The following is a 21,821-nucleotide window of genomic DNA, read 5'->3' as shown; positions in this document are numbered from 1 at the left end:
TTAAACATCATTATATATATATAGATTAGTTAGTTAAAAAGTTGAACTTATATTATTAAAATGTCACGCGTTTATCAAATTTTGGATGAATTTAAAATATAAAGTGTTATTAGCCTAATTGGTTAAAAGGTTGTACTTGTTTTGTTAGGTTGCAAGTTTGAACCATACCTATAGCATTTTTAATTTTATTTTCAACCGTTTTAAGTTTATGGGCGGGTCAACCCACAATCCGACCCAAGTATCCATTACTATCACATATATCCAAATTAACCACAGCCCTCGACCCGGTAATCAGGACACTTTAAAAATTAAACATCATTATATATATATAAATTAGTTAGTTAAAAAGTTGAACTTATATTGTTAAAATGTCACGCGTTTATCAAATATAGGGTTGAATTTAAAATATAAAGTGTTATTAGCCTAGTTGGTTAAAAGGTTTTACTTGTTTTGTTAGGTTGCAAGTTCAAACCATACTTATAGCATTTTTAATTTTATTTTTAACCGTTTTAAGTTTATGGGCGGGTCAACCCACAATCCGATCCAAGTATCCATTTACTCTCACATATATCCAAATTAACCACAGCTCTCGACCCTGCAATCCGGACACTTTAAAAATTAAGCATCATTATATATATGTATATAGATATTAGTTAGTTAAAAAGTTGAACTTATATTGTTAAAAAGTCACACGTTTATCAAATTTTGGGTTGAATTTAAAATATAAAGTGTTATTAGCCTAGATAGTTAAAAGGTTGTACTTGTTTTGTTAGGTTGCAAGTTTGAACCATACCTATAACATTTTTAATTTTATTTTTAACCATTTTAAGTTTATGGGCGGGTCAACCCACAATCTGACCCAAATATCCATTTACTCTCACATATATCCAAATTAACCACAGCTTTCGACACGGCAATCCAGATACTTTAAAATTTAAGCATCATTATATATATAGAGATTAGTTAGTTAAAAAGTTAAACTTATATTGTTAAAATGTCACACGTTTATCAAATTTTGGGTTGAATTTAAAATATAGAGTGTTATTAGCCTAGTTGGTTAAAAGGTTGTACTTATTTTGTTAGGTTGCAAGTTCGAACCATACCTATAGCATTTTTAATTTTATTTTTAACCGTTTTAAGTTTATGGGCGGGTCAACCCACAATCCGATCCAAGTATCCATTAACTCTCACATATATCCAAATTAACCACAGCTCTCGACCCGGCAATTCGGACACTTTAAAAATTAAGCATCATTATATATATATATAGATTAGTTAGTTAAAAAGTTGAACTTATATTGTTAAAATGTCACGCGTTTATCAAATTTTGGGTTGAATTTAAAATATAAAGTGTTATTAGCCTACTTGGTTAAAAGGTTGTACTTGTTTTGTTAGGTTGCAAGTTTGAATCATACCTATAGCATTTTTAATTTTATTTTTAACCGTTTTAAGTTTATGGGCGGGTCAACCCACAATCCAACCCAAGTATCCATTTACTCTCACATATATCCAAATTAACCACAGCTCTCGACCCGGCAATCCGGACATTTTAAAAATTAAGCATTATATATATAGATTAGTTAGTTAAAAAGTTGAACTTATATTGTTAAAATGTCACGCGTTTATCAAATTTTGGGTTGAATTTAAAATATAGAGTGTTATTAGCCTAGTTGGTTAAAAGGTTGTATTTTGTTTTGTTAAGTTGCAAGTTCGAACCATACCTATAGCATTTATAATTTTATTTTTAACCGTTTTAAGTTTATGGGCGGGTCAACCCACAATCCGACTCAAAGATTCATTTACTCTCACATATATCCAAATTAACCACAGCTCTCAACCCGGCAATCCGGACACTTTAAAAATTAAGCATCATTATATATATAGATACCTACTATAAGAGTCATCAAATAAGATCTTCATTCGGAGACTCTCTTACAAATATACTCTCATTATTTTTACGGTTTCTCACTTTTTTGATCATATATTTGATCATATATGTAGATGATTAGTTATCACTTGACATTACTTTTTTCAGCGGTCAAAGAAAAAAGAAATGTAGCTCATAATAATTTGTAGGGATTCGACACCGTTTAATTGATTTGTTCGATTTGCTCTATTTCATCACTCATCGTTACAGATCTTTGGAGTCACCGTCAAGAAATTACAAGATTGTTCGATCTTCATCATTAGAATTTTAATTATTACAAATATGTCAGATTATTTAACACCTAAATTTTTATTTAGTTGTTTTGATTTTGCTGACATTATTTTGTAATTACATTTTTGATATATAACTCCTTATTTGAATTAATAAAAATTAATTTATTTTCTAAAAAAGTTATATAATTCCATATTTAATTTACTTAACAAACATTATAATTAAAATTGACCCTCCAATTCTAATACTATTTCTTTCCAATAAGAATCCTTCTTTGGAAATGAGTACTATAGTCTATATATCAAGTGTGAATTTCAATACAAATATGTATTAATCATAACTCAATAGAAAGTCTAACTGTGTTATGTTAGTTATTTAATTTAGTATTCTAGATCATATCTTAGTAAAAGAAAATACTACAGTTTTGTCCAATTTATGCAATGAAAACACCCTAATAATTAGTATCATTACATTTTTTATTGATAATTTGATATAGTATTACATTACCACTAGATTATAACTTCTAAAATTAACTAATAATCTTTAATAATGGGTTTGACTCAATGTAAGATTTTTTTTATAAAAATATGTAATTAATGAAAATTAAATCAGGGTAAGATATATGCAACATAACAACCAATGCACAACTATTACAAAAAAAAAAAATATTATTATTGTAAAAAATCAGGACAAATCCTGATTTGATAAGTATTTTTTTGTATCCTTAAGCAAACTTACAAGTCTTGCATAAATTCATTCTATCATGAATGAAAGCACTTCTAATAAGAAAAGTACTAGATATTAAATTCTATATAATTTGGTCTCTTTGGTGAAGTTCCATTCAATACGGTATTATGACAAGTTTTATCACATGGGTATGGACAATCCAACTGTCGAAACAAATTCTTGTCGTAAAACCATTCGCCAACTGCTTCTGCCATAGTCTGTCATTCCAAGGGTTTGATCCAAAAAGAAAATAAGAACATAAAAGAATCAAAGAAAAACTAAAAAAATTGAATAAATAAATTTAATTAACATATTTAATCTTACTTTCCCTGCAAGCTTAGAAGAATTAGGACCAGTCCATATCTCTTGAACTTCAGTTTGGCAATGGACGAAGCAAGAATTGATGAATAACCCATTGTACTCAGATTTCTTCACATTTTCTAATGCATTAATGAAATCTGACCTGAATTCTGTATAAATTAAATCCAAAATAAAGGATTATAAATTCTGAATAATTTCATAAGAAAGCACTCATCTTTTTAACAACAAAGAGTCTAAATTTGACCATTAGACCAATTTAAAATACACCTATATTAATATATATTTTTGAAAACTGAGTTTATGAGAAAGTTAGTAAAATCTGGTCACCATGAATTTTACTTTAATTCCTTAAACTAAAATATAGATGTTTTTTTAATAATAATAAAAATGGGCCATGAGGCAACAATCTTTTTATGTATCTAAAAAAAATGATAAATTCTGATTCAAAAATAAATTTGACAATTTCTCAATGAAATTTAGAAGAAAAAAAAAACAAAATTAAGTTTCAAGACAACATAGTAAATGCAGAGTTGTCAAATGAAAATTCAAAATTTTATTAAAGCACAATAATTTTCAACCGAGTTCAAAAATTCATGGGCGTTCGATCGCGACTTTATTATTATTTTTCGAAGAAATGTATACCTTGCAAGGTGTTGAGTTGAGTAGGAGAACAATTGGCTATGTTATTTTTGCAATCAGTCCAAGAACGTTTAGGATCAGCATAAGTTGGTATCAGAATATTATGAACCTGAAATTGAATTATAAATTATTTTTGTTAACTCAATTCTCTTTTGCATCTCGAGAACAATGTTTAATTCTAACGTCAATTACCTGCCATACATCGTACTCCGCGTTTAGAATAAATAAAGGCGTTCGAATATCTTTAACAATATTTTCAGGAAAAAAACACTGCGATTGTCACGAGTTTAAGTATTAAATTAAATATACTACTTATAAGAAATTCAATGGGAAAAATAAAAATTAGTGTTACCAATCCAGGACTAAGTTTGGAAGTACATGTTTTAGGCAAATTTCCTGCTAATCTCTGCATGTAAAAAAAAAAAGTATCGTCGTCGTAACGCGTCAATAAAATAACAAAAAGTTATAAGAAATAGCGGATTTTGATGGGAGATTACATGAGTTTGAACCACACCATTGAATTTTGTTTCAATGTATGATTTTCCAGCTATGTCTTTCCTGTATTTGTCAAAAACAAAATAAGAATTATGAGTTAATGATTAATGAAAAACTTACTAGAGTGGTTACTAATAAAAAGTTCATTTTCAAAATAAAAAAGGCATAGTAATGGGAAATAACAGAGGGTTTCAAAGGAAAAGAGATATTAAAAATGATTTACATAAAAAAAAATTTAACAACACTAGGATGGAAGAAGTGACCAATTGGGATAGAATTAGCGACGTTTTAATTATCTTAGAATTATAAAAAACATCAACATTTGAGAAATGACGGTCGCAATTTTTTAAATTACTTTTTTCTTGGTTTATGTAAAAATGAAAAAATGTCTATGATTTTTATTGCTATTACTTTTTACACTAGTGAAAGTAGAATTATTTATAATTTACCTGTTAATAAAATAACCAGCGTCCGCTAAACATTTAACTTTGGTTCTTTTAGTTCTTTTAGATAAAAGATTTCGAAATTCATCACATTTAAATATTGATGACATTCCTCCAGCTGAGCAACCGCCTAAAAGTGCCTATTAAAAAAACAATAATTAATTATAAAATTGATGCTTCTACATTTTCAACAGAAATACACCCACATTATGCGCTTTGTTTAGCCCCTTCGCTAATAAATCTTCGATGATCGCGACGAAAACTCTTGCACCTCTAAAGTGAAGATTAGTCGCCTAAACAAGAGAAGAAAAAATAAATAAACGTATTAAAAACTAAAATTAAAATGATTTGATATTGGTTAATTAGCGAGGTCATATTTTCAAAACTTTACCGGATCAACTTCTTCAACATCAGCCATAAACGACGCTCCATCGCAATATCGGATCTTGACCCGGTTCCAATTATAGAAAACTGAGATTTAATAAGGTATTGTTAACAATAAACAAGTCTTATATATAGAAAACAATGTTAGATCATTATTTTATTTTTTATTTTGTAACCAGTTTATTATTTAGAATAGATTAACACACATCTCCACAAGTTAAAGGTATTGAACTTTAAACTTTTCATCTCCTACATAGATTAATTAAATTCAAACCTGGATTAAGTAGTTTCTGATTATTGAGAATTCCTTTGAATTGGAGAGTTTTATTCATTAGATTTGTCGATCCTCGAAAAATGTTTTTTCGAATTAGGCATTCTGACGTGCTTTCACACCATCCTCCTCCCTGACATAACAAATCAACCGAAAATCGAATCGCAAGCATACAAAAGACGGGTTATCTAAGACAAAACAAAATTAACCTCAAAAATAAGTAACCAATTGTCGGATCCGTCTCCAAAACCCTTGTCGAAATGGTAACCGGGTGGGCTCCCATCTAAACAAACTGAATTATCAAACAAAAGAATTTCCTTAAAATTTTCTTCATAAATAAAATTTCACAAAATCTTTACAAAATTAAAAATTAATAATAATAAAAAAACCTGCTCCTTTGGCAATTGCACTATTAAGAATAGTCATACTGACTGTTTGTCCTTGAATTCTCATCACCAGTTCTAGCATCAAGACTATCAACACTCTTAACATTTTGCCCATTTTCGCAGAGGGATAGAATATTATTTGTATCTGTTATGAAAAATGTGAGTGAATTAAATATATAAAAAATATTAGGTGAAAATGAAGATAATGGATTTTTTGTATACGAGTGAATTAAATGAAACTTTTTAAGGTGAAAAAGGAGATAATAAAGAAAAAATGAAAAGTGATATTTTTGTTAAAATATTAAATAATATATGTAAGATATTATTATAATATTATAAATTGTGATAATATTATTATTATATTAAAATAATATATTTATAATATATTATCACAATATGATAAATTGTAATAATATTATTATTATATTAAAATAATATATTTATAAAATATTATCATAATAGAATAAATTGTGATAATATCAATATTATATTATTTTATTAGTTTTCTTAATATAATGTCTATATAATAAACATAATTTATGTAATTTGATATATTATTCAATACAATTTTTCTCTTCTCATATTCTAATATGGTATAGAGATTTTGTAGTCTTCTGCTGTCTTCATTAATGGTTAATTTAGTCATTGATTGAGAACTCTAATAATGCTCTATTAATTATTATTATATTTTAATAAAAAAAATTATTTTTAAATAATTATGTTGACGTTCTTATGCCTTCATCAATGGTTACTTTAGTCAATGATTGAGAGCTAATAATGATTTATTAATTATTATTATATTTTAATAAAAAAAAATTTTTGAAATAATTATGTTGATGTTTCTACTTTCTTCGGCAATTATATATTCTCTAAGTTTTGATTTTAGTTGTTGTTTCAGTCAATAAATTTTATGCCCATAAGATTCGACCTCTTCGTTGGTTTTATTTTATACAACACACGGACATCCCCGTCATTGGATGAATTTTGAGACTCACGAGTAACTTCGGAGTTCATTTAGTTGTTGTTTCACCCCAACATTTAATGCCAATGGGATTCGACGTATTCGCTGGTTTATCAGTCAACACATTACATCTTGTAATTTGATGGAGCTTATGAGTTTCTGAAGATTGAATAATACATCATCAACATTTTAACATCTCGATCGTTTTTAACCTCAAGTTGTTCAAGCGTTTTCATCTTAAGTTTTAGAATGAATGTTAAAATATAAGATAATATATGTGTAAGATATTATCACAATATTATAAATTATGATAATGTCATTATTATATTAAAATAATATATCTGTAAAATATTATCACAATATGATAAGTTGTGATAATATCAATATTATTTTATTTTATTAGTTTTCTTATTAGCTCAATATAATGTCTATATAATAGACATAACTTATTTAATTCGATATATCATTCAATACAATTTTTCTTTTCTCATATTCTAATAACTCTCAAGATTCATCCAATTACGAGGATGTTCGTGTGTTGTATAAAATAAAACTAGCGAAGAATACAAATTTCTCTCTTCTCATATTTTAACAATTTGTATTTATGAAAAATTTAAGTGAATTAAATGAAATTTATTTAGGTAAATTGTAGTTAAAAAAATAAAAGTGATGATGTTTATATCTGATGAAAAAATATGAGTAAATTATTTTTTTAAGTGAAGAGTAGTTAAAAAAAGAAGAAAAATGAAGGTGATATGTTTGTATTTGGTATAAAAATAAGAGTAAATGAAATGATAGAGATAAAAAAAAATGGTTATGATCGATGCTTGTATCTTATAAAAAAAATATGACTGGATTAAATAAAAATTTTGAGATAAAAAGTAGATTAAAACAAGAAAAATGAAGGTGATATAATTGTATATGGTATGAAATTTTTAAGTGAATTAAATGATTTTTTTATGTGAAAAAGTAGATAAAAGTTTTTTTTTTATAAAAATGTTAATAAATGATATAGTACATTTAGAACATAATATAGAAAAAAAAATATTTAGATAAATTTACTTGTATTATCACCTCATTTAAAATACATGAATTATGGAAATTTTATATAAATATATTTAATATTAAAAATTGACTCATTTAAATTTTCATTTATTAATGATAAGAATAGTTATTACCATATTGTATATACATTAATATTTATTTTTTCCTCTAATTTCATATTCAGTCATATTTTATATTTTATATTTTATATTTTATATTTATATTTAATTATATTTTTAAAATAAATTTATATTAATTTTTTATTGTTTAACGCAAACAAATTTTCTCGTTCAAAATTATTTAAATTTAAACAAGTATTTCAAATATTATTTTATTCAGTATTATAAAATATTTTAAAAAATTAGTTAACACATCGTTTGAATAAAGTTTTTAAATATATATTTAAAATTATATATATATATATATATATATATATATATATATATATATATATAATATTTAGAAATTGACTCAACCATATACAAAAACTAAACAAGATAAGTTTTTATATATTTATATATATTTGAAATTAATTATTTTTTTTATAAATAATTCATATTTTTAAAATTATATAATTTAATATAATATTTTTTACTAATGATTATTTTCTAAATTATATTGATAAATATATTTTAGAATTATATAAATTATGTGTATATATATTAATAAGAATTTACATACATTATTTTAATTTTTCATATAAATAAAAATTAAATAATAAGAAAAAAGTTGAAAAGAAATTTAATAAAATTTAATAAAATAAGATAATAGAATAAATTTAAACTTAATAATTAATTTATCTATTTTTTTAATTTTATTGAAATTATGATGAGCTATTATTTGAATATAATGAATTAGTTATTTATAATTTATTAAAATATTTTATAATATTAAATATAATAAATTTAAAATTTAATTTGATTTAAATTTAAATTTAAATAATTAAACATTTATAGTGTGAATGATAAGATTTTGATTCTATTAAAAATAAAAATAAAAATATATTATAAATAAATTTTAATAAAAAAATAAATGAAATATAAGAAAGAACGCCAAAAAAAAGTTAATCCATGAATAAATGTAATTTAGTAGACTATATCTACCCATTTTTAATACTAAGTATGTCTATAAAAACTTTTAATAATTCTTGTAAGTAAAGGTAAAGTTATAAATTTAAGTTTAAATATTGTTTTTAATAATATATAGGTTATAATATTTTTTTAAATATAGTATATGTTCACTCATCAAATATAATATAATTACTTCAAAAGTATTTGGATTTTCAATTAATTTGACTCTTTTTAATTTCATACATCTATCTATATTACCTAAATCATTTATCAATAAAAACAGTTTTTTATAATATGTATAAGAATTGAGTAAATCTATGTTTTTTTCTAAAATTTTGAACTTTCAGACATGTTTAAAAGTTTGTAATCTTTATAAATATGGGTATATTGTTTCAGTTCAACTAACTTTAAATAGAAAAAAATAAAGAAATTTTGTAAGATTAATTGTCTATATATATTAATAACGTATATGTTGTATATTACCTATTTATTAAAACAGATTTTAAAAAAATGCATAAGGATTGAGTAAATATTTAATTGATTTTTTATTTTATTTTTTTATTTTTTTTTGGTAAGATTTTGATATTTTAAAAGGTTGTTATACCTTGTTTGTATTCCCGACTCTGATTTTAGTGAAGCTTGAATTGGACGTAAAGTCCCGTGGTTTTTACTCCTTGATTTGAGAAGGGTTTTCACGTAAAAATTTTGTGTGTGCACTGTGTTATTTATTTCCGCTTTTATTTTTGCTTTATTTGCTCATAAGTTTTTCAATCAAGTAGGGAATAGAATATACGTTTTTTCCCAACAAGTGGTATCAGAGCTTGGTTAGCTGTTTAGGACTTGATTGAATTATGGAGATAAACACAAGTATGATGATTTTGCTCAATGGTTCAAATTATCAAATTTGGAAAGGAAAGATGAAAGATTTGTTATTTGTTAAGGCTTTACACTTACCCTTTTTTGGTAGTGAGAAACCTGCATCCAAATCTGACGAGGAATAGAATTTTGAGCATGAACAGGTATGTGGTTTTATTCGTCAGTTTGTTATTGAGAATGTTTACAACCACATCCAACATGAGACAAATGCACAATCTTTATGGAATAAACTTGAAAATTTATATGCTTCAAAGACGATAAATAATAAATTATTCTTGCTTCAGAAATTAATTCATTTGAGATATAATGATAGTGCTTCTATGGTTGATCATTTAAATGAGTTTTAGGGTGTTCTTGATCAGATGTCAGGCATGAGAATTAAGTTTGAAGATGATGTTCAAAGACTTTGGTTATTGACTACTCTACCCGATTCGTGAGAAACGTTTAAGGTTTCTCTTTATAATTGTGTTGCTAATGGTGTAGTAACTCTACAGATGACCAAATGTGGTGTCATGAATGAGGAATTAAGAAGAAAATCTCAAGAGTCTTTGATAAATTCAAATGTGTTGGTTACTGAAAATAGGGGAGATAGATGAACGTGGGTGGAAAAGACAATGCGAGACATTAGAGTCGAAGTAAGTCCAAATCCAAGTACAAGTCAGCTGAATGTTATCATTGCGGTAAAAGGGGGCACATTAAGAAAGACTTCTTTAAGTTGAAACGCGAAATGAGCGGATTCAATCAAAATAAAGATGCTGGTGAAGATCGCGTGTCAATAGCGACTTCAAATGATATTGTAACTGTCCACGATGAGAATACAATTAACCTTGTATGTAATGAGTCGAGTTGTGTGTTTGACACTGGAACTTCCTTGCATGTTACGCCAAGGAATGACTATTTTACGTATTATACTTCAGGTGATTTTAAAGTATTGAAGATGGGTAACGATGACTTAAGTAAGATTATTGGTATTTGTTACGTTTGCTTGAATTCTGGTAATTGGTCAAAATTATTACTTAAGGATGTTCGACATGCTCTAGATATTAGGCTGAATTTGATATCAACTGGAAAACTTGATGATGATGGTTTCACGAGTAGTTTTGGTTCTGGAAAATGAAAACTTTCTAAAGGTAACTTGATTATAGCTTGAGGAGAGAAATATTCTAATTTATATTTGATGCAAACTTCGATATGCAAGGATAGTGTGAATGTTGTACGGAGTAAAGATGCTTCTAAATTATGGCACATAAGACTTGGTCACATCAGTGAAAAGGGAATAAATTTGTTGGTTAATAAAAATAATATTTCTAGTTTGAGTGAGACCGATTTGGAGAAATATTCTCTTTATGTTACTGGAAAACAAACTAGAGTATCGTTCAAGCATAATCTTCCTTCAAGAAAGTCAAAAGTCACTTTTAATTCATTAAGGGTATTATAGTATTTAAAGGGTTATGTTATAACCTAATCGCTCTAGTATTTAAAGAGCGGCAACCGTCATTAAGAAGTAGAAGTAAAAAAATTAAAAGAGAGGAAGAAAGAGAAAATCTTGTAGCAAATTTTTGCCTACAGCCGCGCAGGTTCATCAAACTCACGATCGGAGATTCAAAAGGAGTTTTTCTGGGCTTAAAGGTTCTTCTTAATTTAAGTTTTTATTTGATTTTTTGGGAACAAAAAATGTTGAGTTATGGAGCCTACACTTATAATAAACTCTACATTATTAATTAGAGTTTATTGGGTTTTATTTTTAGTTTTGGGCTTCGGCCTAACCAAAGTTATTTAGGTCTATTACCTGAATGTTTACCCTATAAATATGTGATTATTAAGGATTTACATGGTGAAACATAATTCTAGAGAGATAAAGTGTGAGGCAATAACTCTGTATTCCTTCTTCTTCTTCATAGTGAAATCTGGTGGTGGATGAAATAGACGTAGCTCAATTTGAGTGAACTACTATAAATCTGTGTCTTCTTGTGTTCTTCTTTCTTGCATTCTTACAAATTGTTTCAAGTTGGTCGGATTTAGGAGATACAAATCATAACAACTGGTATTAGAGCAGCTAGGCTAGATCTGAACATTGAAAACAATGGCAAGTGAGAGCAGTATAGGACACGGATTGGAAGATTCGATGGGACAGATTATGCCTTATAGAGAATGCAGATTGAAGATTATCTCTATGGAAAGAATCTTCATGTTCCTTTGAGTGAGAAACTAGAGAAGATGGATGAAGCTGAATGGAAACTCCTTGATAGACAGGTTTTGAAAGTTGTCCGATTGAATCTAGCCAAGACGGTTGCTCACAATGTAGCAAAGGAGAAGACCACCATGGGTCTGATGAAAGCTTTTTCTGATATGTATGAGAAACCATCTGCTAACAACAAGATACACTTAATGAAAAGACTCTTTTACTTAAGATTGGTTGATGATACTTTTGTCAGTACTCATTTGAATGAATTCAATACAATTGTGAATCAATTGCTATCTGTTGAGATTGATTTTGGGGATGAAGTTAGTGCCCTGATTTTTTTAGCATCTCTAACAAATAGTTGAGAACCTATGAGAGCAACAATTAGTAATTCGGTTGGAAATGCTAAACTGAAATTTGTTGAAGTTAGAGATCGTATTCTTGCTGAAGAGGTTCGTAAAATTGATTCTGGTGAAACGTTCAAAGATTCTGCTCTGAATGTGGAAAACAGGGGTAGAGGTAATGATAGAAATTTCAACCGAGGTAAGAGCAGATCTATGTCGAGGAGAAAGAGGAGTCAATCCAAGTTTGGGCGGACATTTGAGTGCTGAAATTGTGGTAAACAGGATTATTTAAAGAGGAACTACAAAGCACCGAAGAAAAACGGTGATGATAAAAATGATGCAGCCAACGTTGTTACAGAATTTTTCACTGATGCGTTACTTCTGTCTATTGATAGCCCGATAGATTCATGGGTTTTGAACTCGGGAGCGTCTTTCCACACCACTGCCCACAAAGAATTAATGGAGAATTATGTGGATGGAAACTGTGGGAAAGTTTATCTCGCAGATGGTGAGCCACTGGATATTATTGGCATGGGGGACATCAAATTGAAGATGGAAAATGGTTCTGTTTGGAAGATTAATAAGGTGAGACACATTCCAGGTTTAATGCATAATCTGATTTCTATTACACAACTTGATGAAGAAGGTCACAATTTCAGTTGTGGAAATGGTGTATGGAAGGTGACTAAATGAGCAATAGTTGTTGCTTGAGGTTATAAAACTGAAACATTATACATGACTTTAACTTGCAGAGAATCAGTTGTTGTTGTAGTTGATGACTCAAAAAACATTGAGTTGTGGCATTGTAGGTTGGGCCATATGAGCGAAAAAAAGATGAAAATTCTTTTGAAGAATGGATAGATTCCAGAACTGAAGTCTGTTGAACATCAGTTATGTGAATACTGCATTCTTGGAAAACAGAAACGGGTGAGTTTCTTAAAGATTGGGAAAGATCTCAAGAAAGAAAGGCTAGAGTTGGTACACACTGATGTGTGGGGACCTGCACCTGTTTCTTCTATTGGCGGATCACAATACTACGCGACGTTTATAGATGATTCGACAAGAAAGGTATGGGTATATTTTATGAAGCCCAAGTCTGAAGTATTTTTTATTTTCAAGAAATGGAAGGTTTTGGTTGAAATTGAAACAAATCAGAAAGTTAAGTGTTTGAGATCCAACAACGGAGGTGAATATATCAATTCGATTTCAAAGAGTGTTGTACTGAGAATGGGATCAGTATGGTTAAGACTATTCCCCAAATGCCTCAAGAGAATGGAATAGTTGAACGAATGAATCGAAGATTGAACGAGTGTGCTAGAAGCATGAGATTGCATGCAGGGCTGCCTAAAACGTTCTGGGCAGAAGCTATCAATACTGCTGCCTATTTGATAAACAGGGGACCCTTTGTTCCTCTTGAATTCAGAATTCCTAAAGAAGTCTGGAGTAATAAAAAGATAAACCTTTCTTATTTGAAAGTGTTTGGTTGTTTATCATAGGTTCATATTAATGAATGTGATAGGAGAAAGCTTGATCCAAAGTCTAACAAATGTATTTTCATTGGTTATGGTGATATCGAGTTTGGTTATCGTTTCTGAGATAATCAAAATAGGAAGATCATTCGTAGCTGAAATGTTATCTTCAATGAACAGGTTCTCTACAAAGATTGTATTGGGAAGACATCAGATGGTGATTCCAAGTTGGAAGAGACTAGTACAGTCGATTTGAGAGAATTTTCAACTGAATATATACCGACTGTCGAAGAAGAACAATGTGTTGTTGAAGATGAAATCGTTGAGAACGTGGCCCTAAAGGTAAATCAGCAAACACTAGTTGTACAATTGAGAAGATCGTCAAGTAATCGAAAACTAGTTGAGAGGTGGTCTCCATCTCTGAACTATATCTTGTTGACAAATAGAGGTGAACCTGAATGTTATGAGAAAACAATACAATCTGATGAATCGATTAAGTGGGAGTCTGCAATGTAAGATGGGATGGACTCTTCGAAGTTGAATCAGACTTGGGAGCTCACTGAGCTACCAAAGGGAAAGAAAGTAATTCACAATAAATAGATCTTCAAGATTAAAGAAGAATATGATAAAACCATGAGGTACAAAGCAAGGTTGGTTGTGAAAGGATTTCAACAGAAAGAAGGTATTGACTACAATGAGATCTTCTCTCTAGTAGTTAAATTGATGACGATCAGAAGTATTTTGAGTTTGGTTGTGAAAGAAGACCTTCATCTTCAACAAATGGATGTTAAAACTGTTTTTCTTCATGGTGATTTAGATGAAGAGATTTATATGCGACAACCAAAAGGATTTAAAATCAAAGGAAAAGATGAGCTTGTGTGTAAGCTTCAGAAGAGTCTGTATGGTTTGAAACAAGCTCCAAAGCAATGGTACAAGAAGTTCGATAGCTTCATAAAAAATAACAATTTTCTAAGGTGTGAAGCTGATCATTGTTGCTATATCAAGAGGTTTGATAAATCGTATATTATTCTGCTCCTTTACGTTGATGACATATTAATTGCTGGAGCAAGTTTGTATGAGATTAACAAGCTCAAGAAAGAGTTGTCTAAAAAGTTTGCAATGAAGGATTTGGGTGCTGCTAAACAAATCCTTGGGATAAAGAATTTCTCAAGCTTTCACAAGAAGAATATGTGAAGAAAAAGTTCTTAGAAGGTTCAACTTGTATGATACAAAACCAGTTACTACCCCTTTAGCTAGTCACTTTAGACTATCTAATGACCAATCGCCTTCAGGGGAGGAGAAAAATTATATGGCCACTATTCCGTAAGCATCTGTCAATTGTTGTATTATGTATGCAATGATTTGCACAAGACTAGACATTGCACATGCAGTGGGAGTTGTTAACAGGTTCATGAGCAACCCGGGTAGACAATATTGGGAAGCAGTAAAGTGGATATTATGATACTTAAGAGGAAGTACTAGTCTCGCTTTTATGTTTTTGAAAGTCTAATGTGGGTTTGGAATGATATTTTGATGCTGACAATGGTGGTGATGTTCATAGTAGGAAGAGCACAACAGGGTATATTTATACTCTGAGATGTTCTACAATTAGTTGGGTTTCAAAATTGCAGAATATTGTTTCTCTTTCTAGTTGTGAGGCAGAGTATGTTGCTGTAATAGATGGTGTTAAGGAGATGATGTGGTTACAACCCTTTTTACGAGAATTGGGTCAAGAGTACGAGGGAAGTGTGTTGCGATGCGACGGTCAGAGTGCCATTCATTTGGCAAAGAATCCTGTTTATCATGGCAGGACAAAGCATATACAGGTTCGTTATCATTTCATCCAGTCAGCTTTAGAAGATGGAGTATTAACTCTTGAGAAGATTTCCGAGAGTGAGAATCCAACTGATATGTTGACAAAAGCTGTGAGAGATGAGAAACTGAAGTTGTGTGCAACTTCAGTTGGTTTTCTTCGTTAAAACACTGGATTGAAAGCCACTACCGATCGAGAGATGATGAAGTTAGTCTTCAAGTGGAAGATTATTGAGTTATGGAGCTTACACTTATAATAAACTCTACATTGTTAATTAGAGTTTATTGGGTTTTCTTTTTGGTTTTGGACTTGGGCCTGACCAAAGTTATTTAGGTTTATTACCTGAATGTTTACCCTAAAAATATGTGATTATTAAGGGTTTACATGGTGAAGACATAATTCTAGAGAGATAAAGTGTGAGGAAAAAACTATGTATTCCTTCTTCTTCTTCATAGTGAAATATGGTGGTGGCTGAAGTGGACGTAGCTCAATTTGAGTGAACTACTATAAATCTGTGTCTTCTTGTGTTCTTCTTTCTTGCATTTTTACAGATTGTTTCAAGCTAGTCGGATTTGGGAGATACAAATCCTAACAAAAAAGTTGTATCTTTTTGGGTATACCCATTTTTCTTTCTGTGGTATTAAAAGGTTGTTATACATTGTTTGTATTCCCGACTCTAATTTTAGTGAAGCTTGAATTGGACGTAAAGTCCCGGGGATTTTACTCCTTGATTTGAGGAGGTTTTCTACATAAAAATTATATGTGTGCATTGTGTTATTTATTTCTGCTTTTACTTGTACTTTATTTGCTTCTAAGTTTTTCAATAAAGTAGAGAATAGAATATACGTTTTTTCCCAACATGATGCACATAACCTGTTTGATGAAATTACTGACAATGATTTAGTTTCCTGGAATTCGTTCATTTCAATATTTTCACGATTAGGGTTTGTGGATAAATGCTTGAATGTTTTCAATTGGATGAGAGTTGAGTCAGATATAGAACGCAACGAAGTGACACTCATTTCAACGACTTTAGCTGTTGCAGATGTAGGAGAAGGTCTAGACGAAGGAAATTTTCTTCATGGAATTACCGTGAAGGTTGGTCTTTTGTTTATATATAAACTTCCCAATGCTTTGATTAACATGTATGGGAAATTTGGTCATTTGGATTCTGCCTACAAGGTGTTTGTATAAATGCATGTTCCTACTCAAGTCTCATAGAATTCATTGATTGCAGTTTATGTTAATAATGGTTTTCCTGAAAAAGGAATTGTCATATTTAAAACGATGAGAATGTTAGAATCTTTAATCTATATCTTTAATCCTTAAGTCTATAATCTTTAATACTCTATGTCGATAAATTGAGATAAACTATAATTGCGGAAACGTACCTGAATCTGGATTGAAGAACGGTTCATTAAGCCGTTCTTCGTTATTCTCTTCTTCTTGATCTTCTATTGTTATTGGATCTTCTTTTGATCTTGGATCTTCTTATTCTGGATCTGGAACTGGATCGAAATGTGCATCTTTTTGTTCTGGATCTGGACCTAGATCTGGATGTCTGATGTGGGTGGGGTTTAAGTCTTCCAGCCCTATACCGATAGCCTTCTTGAGTGCTCTTGAGAGATGAACATAAACTTTTTTTTGTCTGATGAGAGAAACAAATTAGGTAGGCTATCTATATGGGTTGGGGACCTAGCCCTAATATACTCATTTATTATTCGTCCCATCAACGAAATAATAAATGGTATTTCTGTTTCTACACAAATATGTCCCCATATTTATTATAGATGTCTAAATAAGCCCATAACTTTTATACTTTAATAGATCACTTTAATTGGGCTTTAATCTTTATTATGGTAACAACTAATATACAATTATAAATAATATATGTACCCAAATATTGGAAATAATTCCAACAATCTCCCACTTGGGTCATATAATATTTCCTTCAATTGTATATTATAACCTTAAGAGCTCAAAAAATATTGTTATCATTTCCAATTACATCTATATCAATCTCGTCCATCAATTATATCAATATAGGATTAAAGCGATTTTTGTTACATTAATTCGTAACTAAACCATCAATAGTCACATATGTCAATACAATCAAATGACATAGATTAAACATGGGTGTGTAGTGTGGATTAATGTGTAGTGTGATTTTTAACATGTCTAATATCAACTGGTCCTCCTTTATTCCTTATAGAGATCAATCTGAATAACTTTATAATCGTGATATCTTTAAAAACTAAATCTTTAATTTCTTTAGAAACTGATTCTTTAATGTGCACATAAATTCCAAATTATATCCATACAAGCATCATAATACAAACTCCCACTAAAACTGTATATCAACTAAATATGCAATATCCATATGAACAATATATTCATGAAAGACATCGGATAACAAATATTTAGAGAACTGATCCATAATTTTAGAGTTTGTCCAAATATGCTCAATAGATGAGTAAACATTCTTAATTATTTATTTTCCAAATAGTTCGACTTAGTCAAACTCATATTACTCTTAAAGTAAAAGAACTACAAATTATTGTCACGTAATAACTTTAGTGGTCTTTCTATATCATCCATAATTTACAACCTCGTGACAAAAACTTTGCAGTCAGATTCTTTAATTGGATGTCACAAAACACCTAATAAATTATGTCATCATGTCCAAATAATTCTAGTGTCTGCTTAACACTCTTACAAGAATTAATTCTTTAAACTAATAATTAAACTAAAAGTATGTGGCATGAATTTCTAACTATTTTGGTATCCAAAAAAAAATCGAATCAAAATACCAAATGATCTCTATCCGATTCGATTTTACTATATGAGTATGTAATGTTTTGTTCTTAAAATATCACATTAGTTGTTTGGTTACTTTCTTAATGATCCAAACTAGGATCCTTCAAGTATTTGTCCAACATCATAAATGTACTTAATTTCTTGATTCATATAATCTAGAATATACATTAAACTCTTGTTTAAGGAGTATTATGTATATATTTATTTTCAAGGTTAATCTTGAAGTACTTATGAGACTAAATTTGTCTCTAGATCTTTAAAAATATCCAATAATTAACATCTAGAAATTCTTTAGTCTAGTTTATTTTCTTTAGACCTATAAGGCCTGACCTTAACTAGACAACCTCAAAAGAATTCACTAGTTGTTTTAGTTGAATCTTTATTCCATATATAAGTTGTAATTCTTAACTCTTCCTTCCAAATGAATCAATTACATGAAGATATTCCATAAATGTTTGTTTCCAAATAAAAAAATATTTAGAGTAGTTCTTTATTTCTTCATCTTTAATATGAATTGTCAATGCCCACGACGATGTTTCTTTCACCATCAAGTGATTTTTGACAATTAACTCAACCGTACATCAACACAATTACTTTAGTAATACTAAAGTTATCATCAAATGTGTATGAGTACTGAAGTTCAATTACTCTTAGAACAAACAAAACAAACTATAATATGTATTCTTTTATGCACCACTTTCTTTAGTAATTTTCTTTTAAGTGTAATATTTGCAATTCTTACAACTTCATTTCTTTATTATGTATTAAGGTATTTGCTAAGTGAATACTATTAGATAACAAAACAAATGAACAACCATACTCACAAAATTTTAATAATCACATAAATTCAAAATAATGGTACATCTCATCATAAGATACCAAACGCAACATTAATATTTAGTCTTTGTACATTAAATATTAACTTGCAAACGGTACTCTTTTGTAGTAATCAAATATTAACAATAAGTCCTGTCAAACAATTGGTTATCTTTGGATATTCCAATTATTCACATGGCCCACCGAATAATTGTTACATATTTATTACCACATGTGCATAATGTTATTCTGACCAATTATTTATCTTCCTTTAGGCCGATTAAATAACCGCATTAAATACATACACACTACCTTCTTAATTTATAAAACATATTAACCTTCACAAGAGAGCCTACTTTGGTAGGATGTTGCTTCAATTAATTGATTTAATAAATTAATAACTTATGTACATACTTTAAGTGTGTAACTCGACCAATCATTAAACTTCCTTTTGTCCGATTAATAATCGCATAGTTACAAACACAACCGTCTTAATCTTATAAAACAAATATGTTCTATAAATTAATAATTTGTACATTATTTAAATTTGCAATCCGACCAATTATTAACCTTCATTTGGACCGATTAACAACTGCATAATTACAAATTTAAGTGGGCCTAAAATTGTACAAAATTCTAAATGGATGTATTCATCCGTTTTTATACTAATTCATTAAATATATTACAAACTTAATGTAATCAATATTTATAAAATATTATAAACATGATAAGTAACTATTTTTCTTTACTTAATTCTCAAATCATAACCTATATCATATGTATATATTAAAGTTCTATATTTTACTTTATTCTTAATTGTATATTACCAATTATTTCATGAATAAATATTACTTCAATCTTTAACTAATTAAAATAATATTATTATTATTTTAATTCCTTAAATTAATTATAATAATTAACTATTATTCTAAAACTGAATTCCTTAATTCCTTATATAACCCAAATTCACTCAAAACATATATATATATATATATATATAACCGAAATATATATAATATATTAATTAATATCTCCTTAATTATCTAATTAATAATAAAAATATATTAATTTTACCAATTCTTTAAAATGTTTCAACTTCTTTACCATAAATTATGTGGATGTATAATTAATTAATTCCTTAATTAATAATAATTAATTATTATTCTAAAATCTGAATTCTTTAATTAATTATAATTGCTTAACTATATAATTAATTATAATTGGGAAGAATGTCAAATTTATTTATAAAGTTGGAACGAGGTGTCAAATTTATTTACAAAGTTGTAAAATTCTATTTATGTATATAAACTTGTCAAAATGTGTCAAAATTATTTAACATAACGGAATGTCTCAAACGGCGTTAAGTTTTTATCCACGTGGATATTTATTTTTTTATATTTTTTTAACCTATTTTTTACATTTCAAACAGACCTTCTTTTTCTATTTAATATATAAAATTAAATAAATAAAATTTTCCTTCTTCTACCTACCATCATCTTCATCCCCTCTCTTCACTAGCAGGCAACCCACCATCATCTTCATCCCCTCTCTTTCACAGCCCCCGCAACCAATCTATTCACATTCAAGAACTCAACAAATCGAATCTCAATCTCCAGAGGATATCGCAAGCTGTTTTTGCTATTCCTTTTTTAACTAGTTCATTCATAGACTTTGATATTACTGTTAGGCCTGATAATACAGACTTGTTTCGTGATCTGATCATCGAATGGACTAGTTTCGATCAAACAATATAATATCTGTAATAAATCTTGTTTATCTTCGATTGAACTCTGTGATTGAGGATCTAACTAAATGAGTTTAAAAACCCTAGCTCAAGCGATCTTGGAACTTGTTTTTCCTTCACGAAGAACAATCAGAAACAATGACAAACAAGTGACATATCACATTTAACTTATCAAAATCTCAATTTTATTTTTCAAAACCGTCCGCTAAAAACTTATTATTCTAATCCCTTAGTTGCAGGCAAATTATTCAAATGAAATCCAGAATTTCTAGTTTGATGTTTCGTATTGAATATATAACCTATTACTTTGACATCAATTGAGAAGAACATAGAATGAAATTCGGAGAGAGAAGACAAAGTGGGTCTTAGAAATGGTGGATGAGATTTTGGAGATTAAGATTTAAATGAAAAGAATATGAATCGAGTGAATGAGGAGAGAGAATGAAATTATTATTTATTTATTTATTAAATGTAAAGAAAAAGTCTATTTGAAATGAAAAAAATAAGTTAAAACAAAATATAAAATAAATATCCACGTGGATAAGAAATTAACTCCGTTTTAAACATTCCGTTATGTCAAATAATTTTGAAACATTTTGACAAGTTTGTATACATAAATAGAATTTTACAACTTTGTAAATAAATTTGACACCTCCTTCCAACTTTATAAATAAAATTGACATTCTTCCCAATTATAATTCTCTCATTAATCTATAAATTATTAATTATAGATTATATATAAAGGTTTTCGTTTAATCCATATCCATGTTAATGTTATTGAGTAATATAAAAAAAAAACACTATACATTTATATATTAGGTAAGTATATCCTTAGTATTTGACTCTTCAATGCACATAATTA

The 21,821-nt window shown here is 28.5% G+C and overlaps 1 protein-coding gene across 1 annotated transcript; it reads right to left on the bottom strand.

The window, feature by feature from the left end:
• Window positions 1-2,952: 2,952 nt before the first annotated feature.
• Window positions 2,953-7,020, bottom strand: LOC124924275 (pectin acetylesterase 8-like). Its single transcript, XM_047464335.1, has 13 exons — window positions 6,997-7,020; window positions 5,827-5,968; window positions 5,647-5,729; window positions 5,441-5,570; window positions 5,174-5,253; window positions 4,989-5,075; window positions 4,789-4,922; window positions 4,342-4,402; window positions 4,197-4,250; window positions 4,037-4,114; window positions 3,848-3,953; window positions 3,209-3,354; window positions 2,953-3,102 (listed from the first exon to the last, which is right to left on the bottom strand). Exons 1-13 carry the CDS (start codon window positions 7,018-7,020, stop codon window positions 2,953-2,955), a joined length of 1,275 nt encoding a protein of 424 aa, XP_047320291.1.
• Between the last annotated feature and the right edge of the window lie 14,801 nt (window positions 7,021-21,821).

Source organism: Impatiens glandulifera, chromosome 2 (genome assembly GCF_907164915.1).
Source record: "Impatiens glandulifera chromosome 2, dImpGla2.1, whole genome shotgun sequence".
Lineage (NCBI taxonomy): Eukaryota > Viridiplantae > Streptophyta > Magnoliopsida > Ericales > Balsaminaceae > Impatiens > Impatiens glandulifera.
The sequence above is the reverse complement of the archived record's forward strand: the minus strand, read 5'-3'. Positions and strand labels throughout refer to the sequence as shown.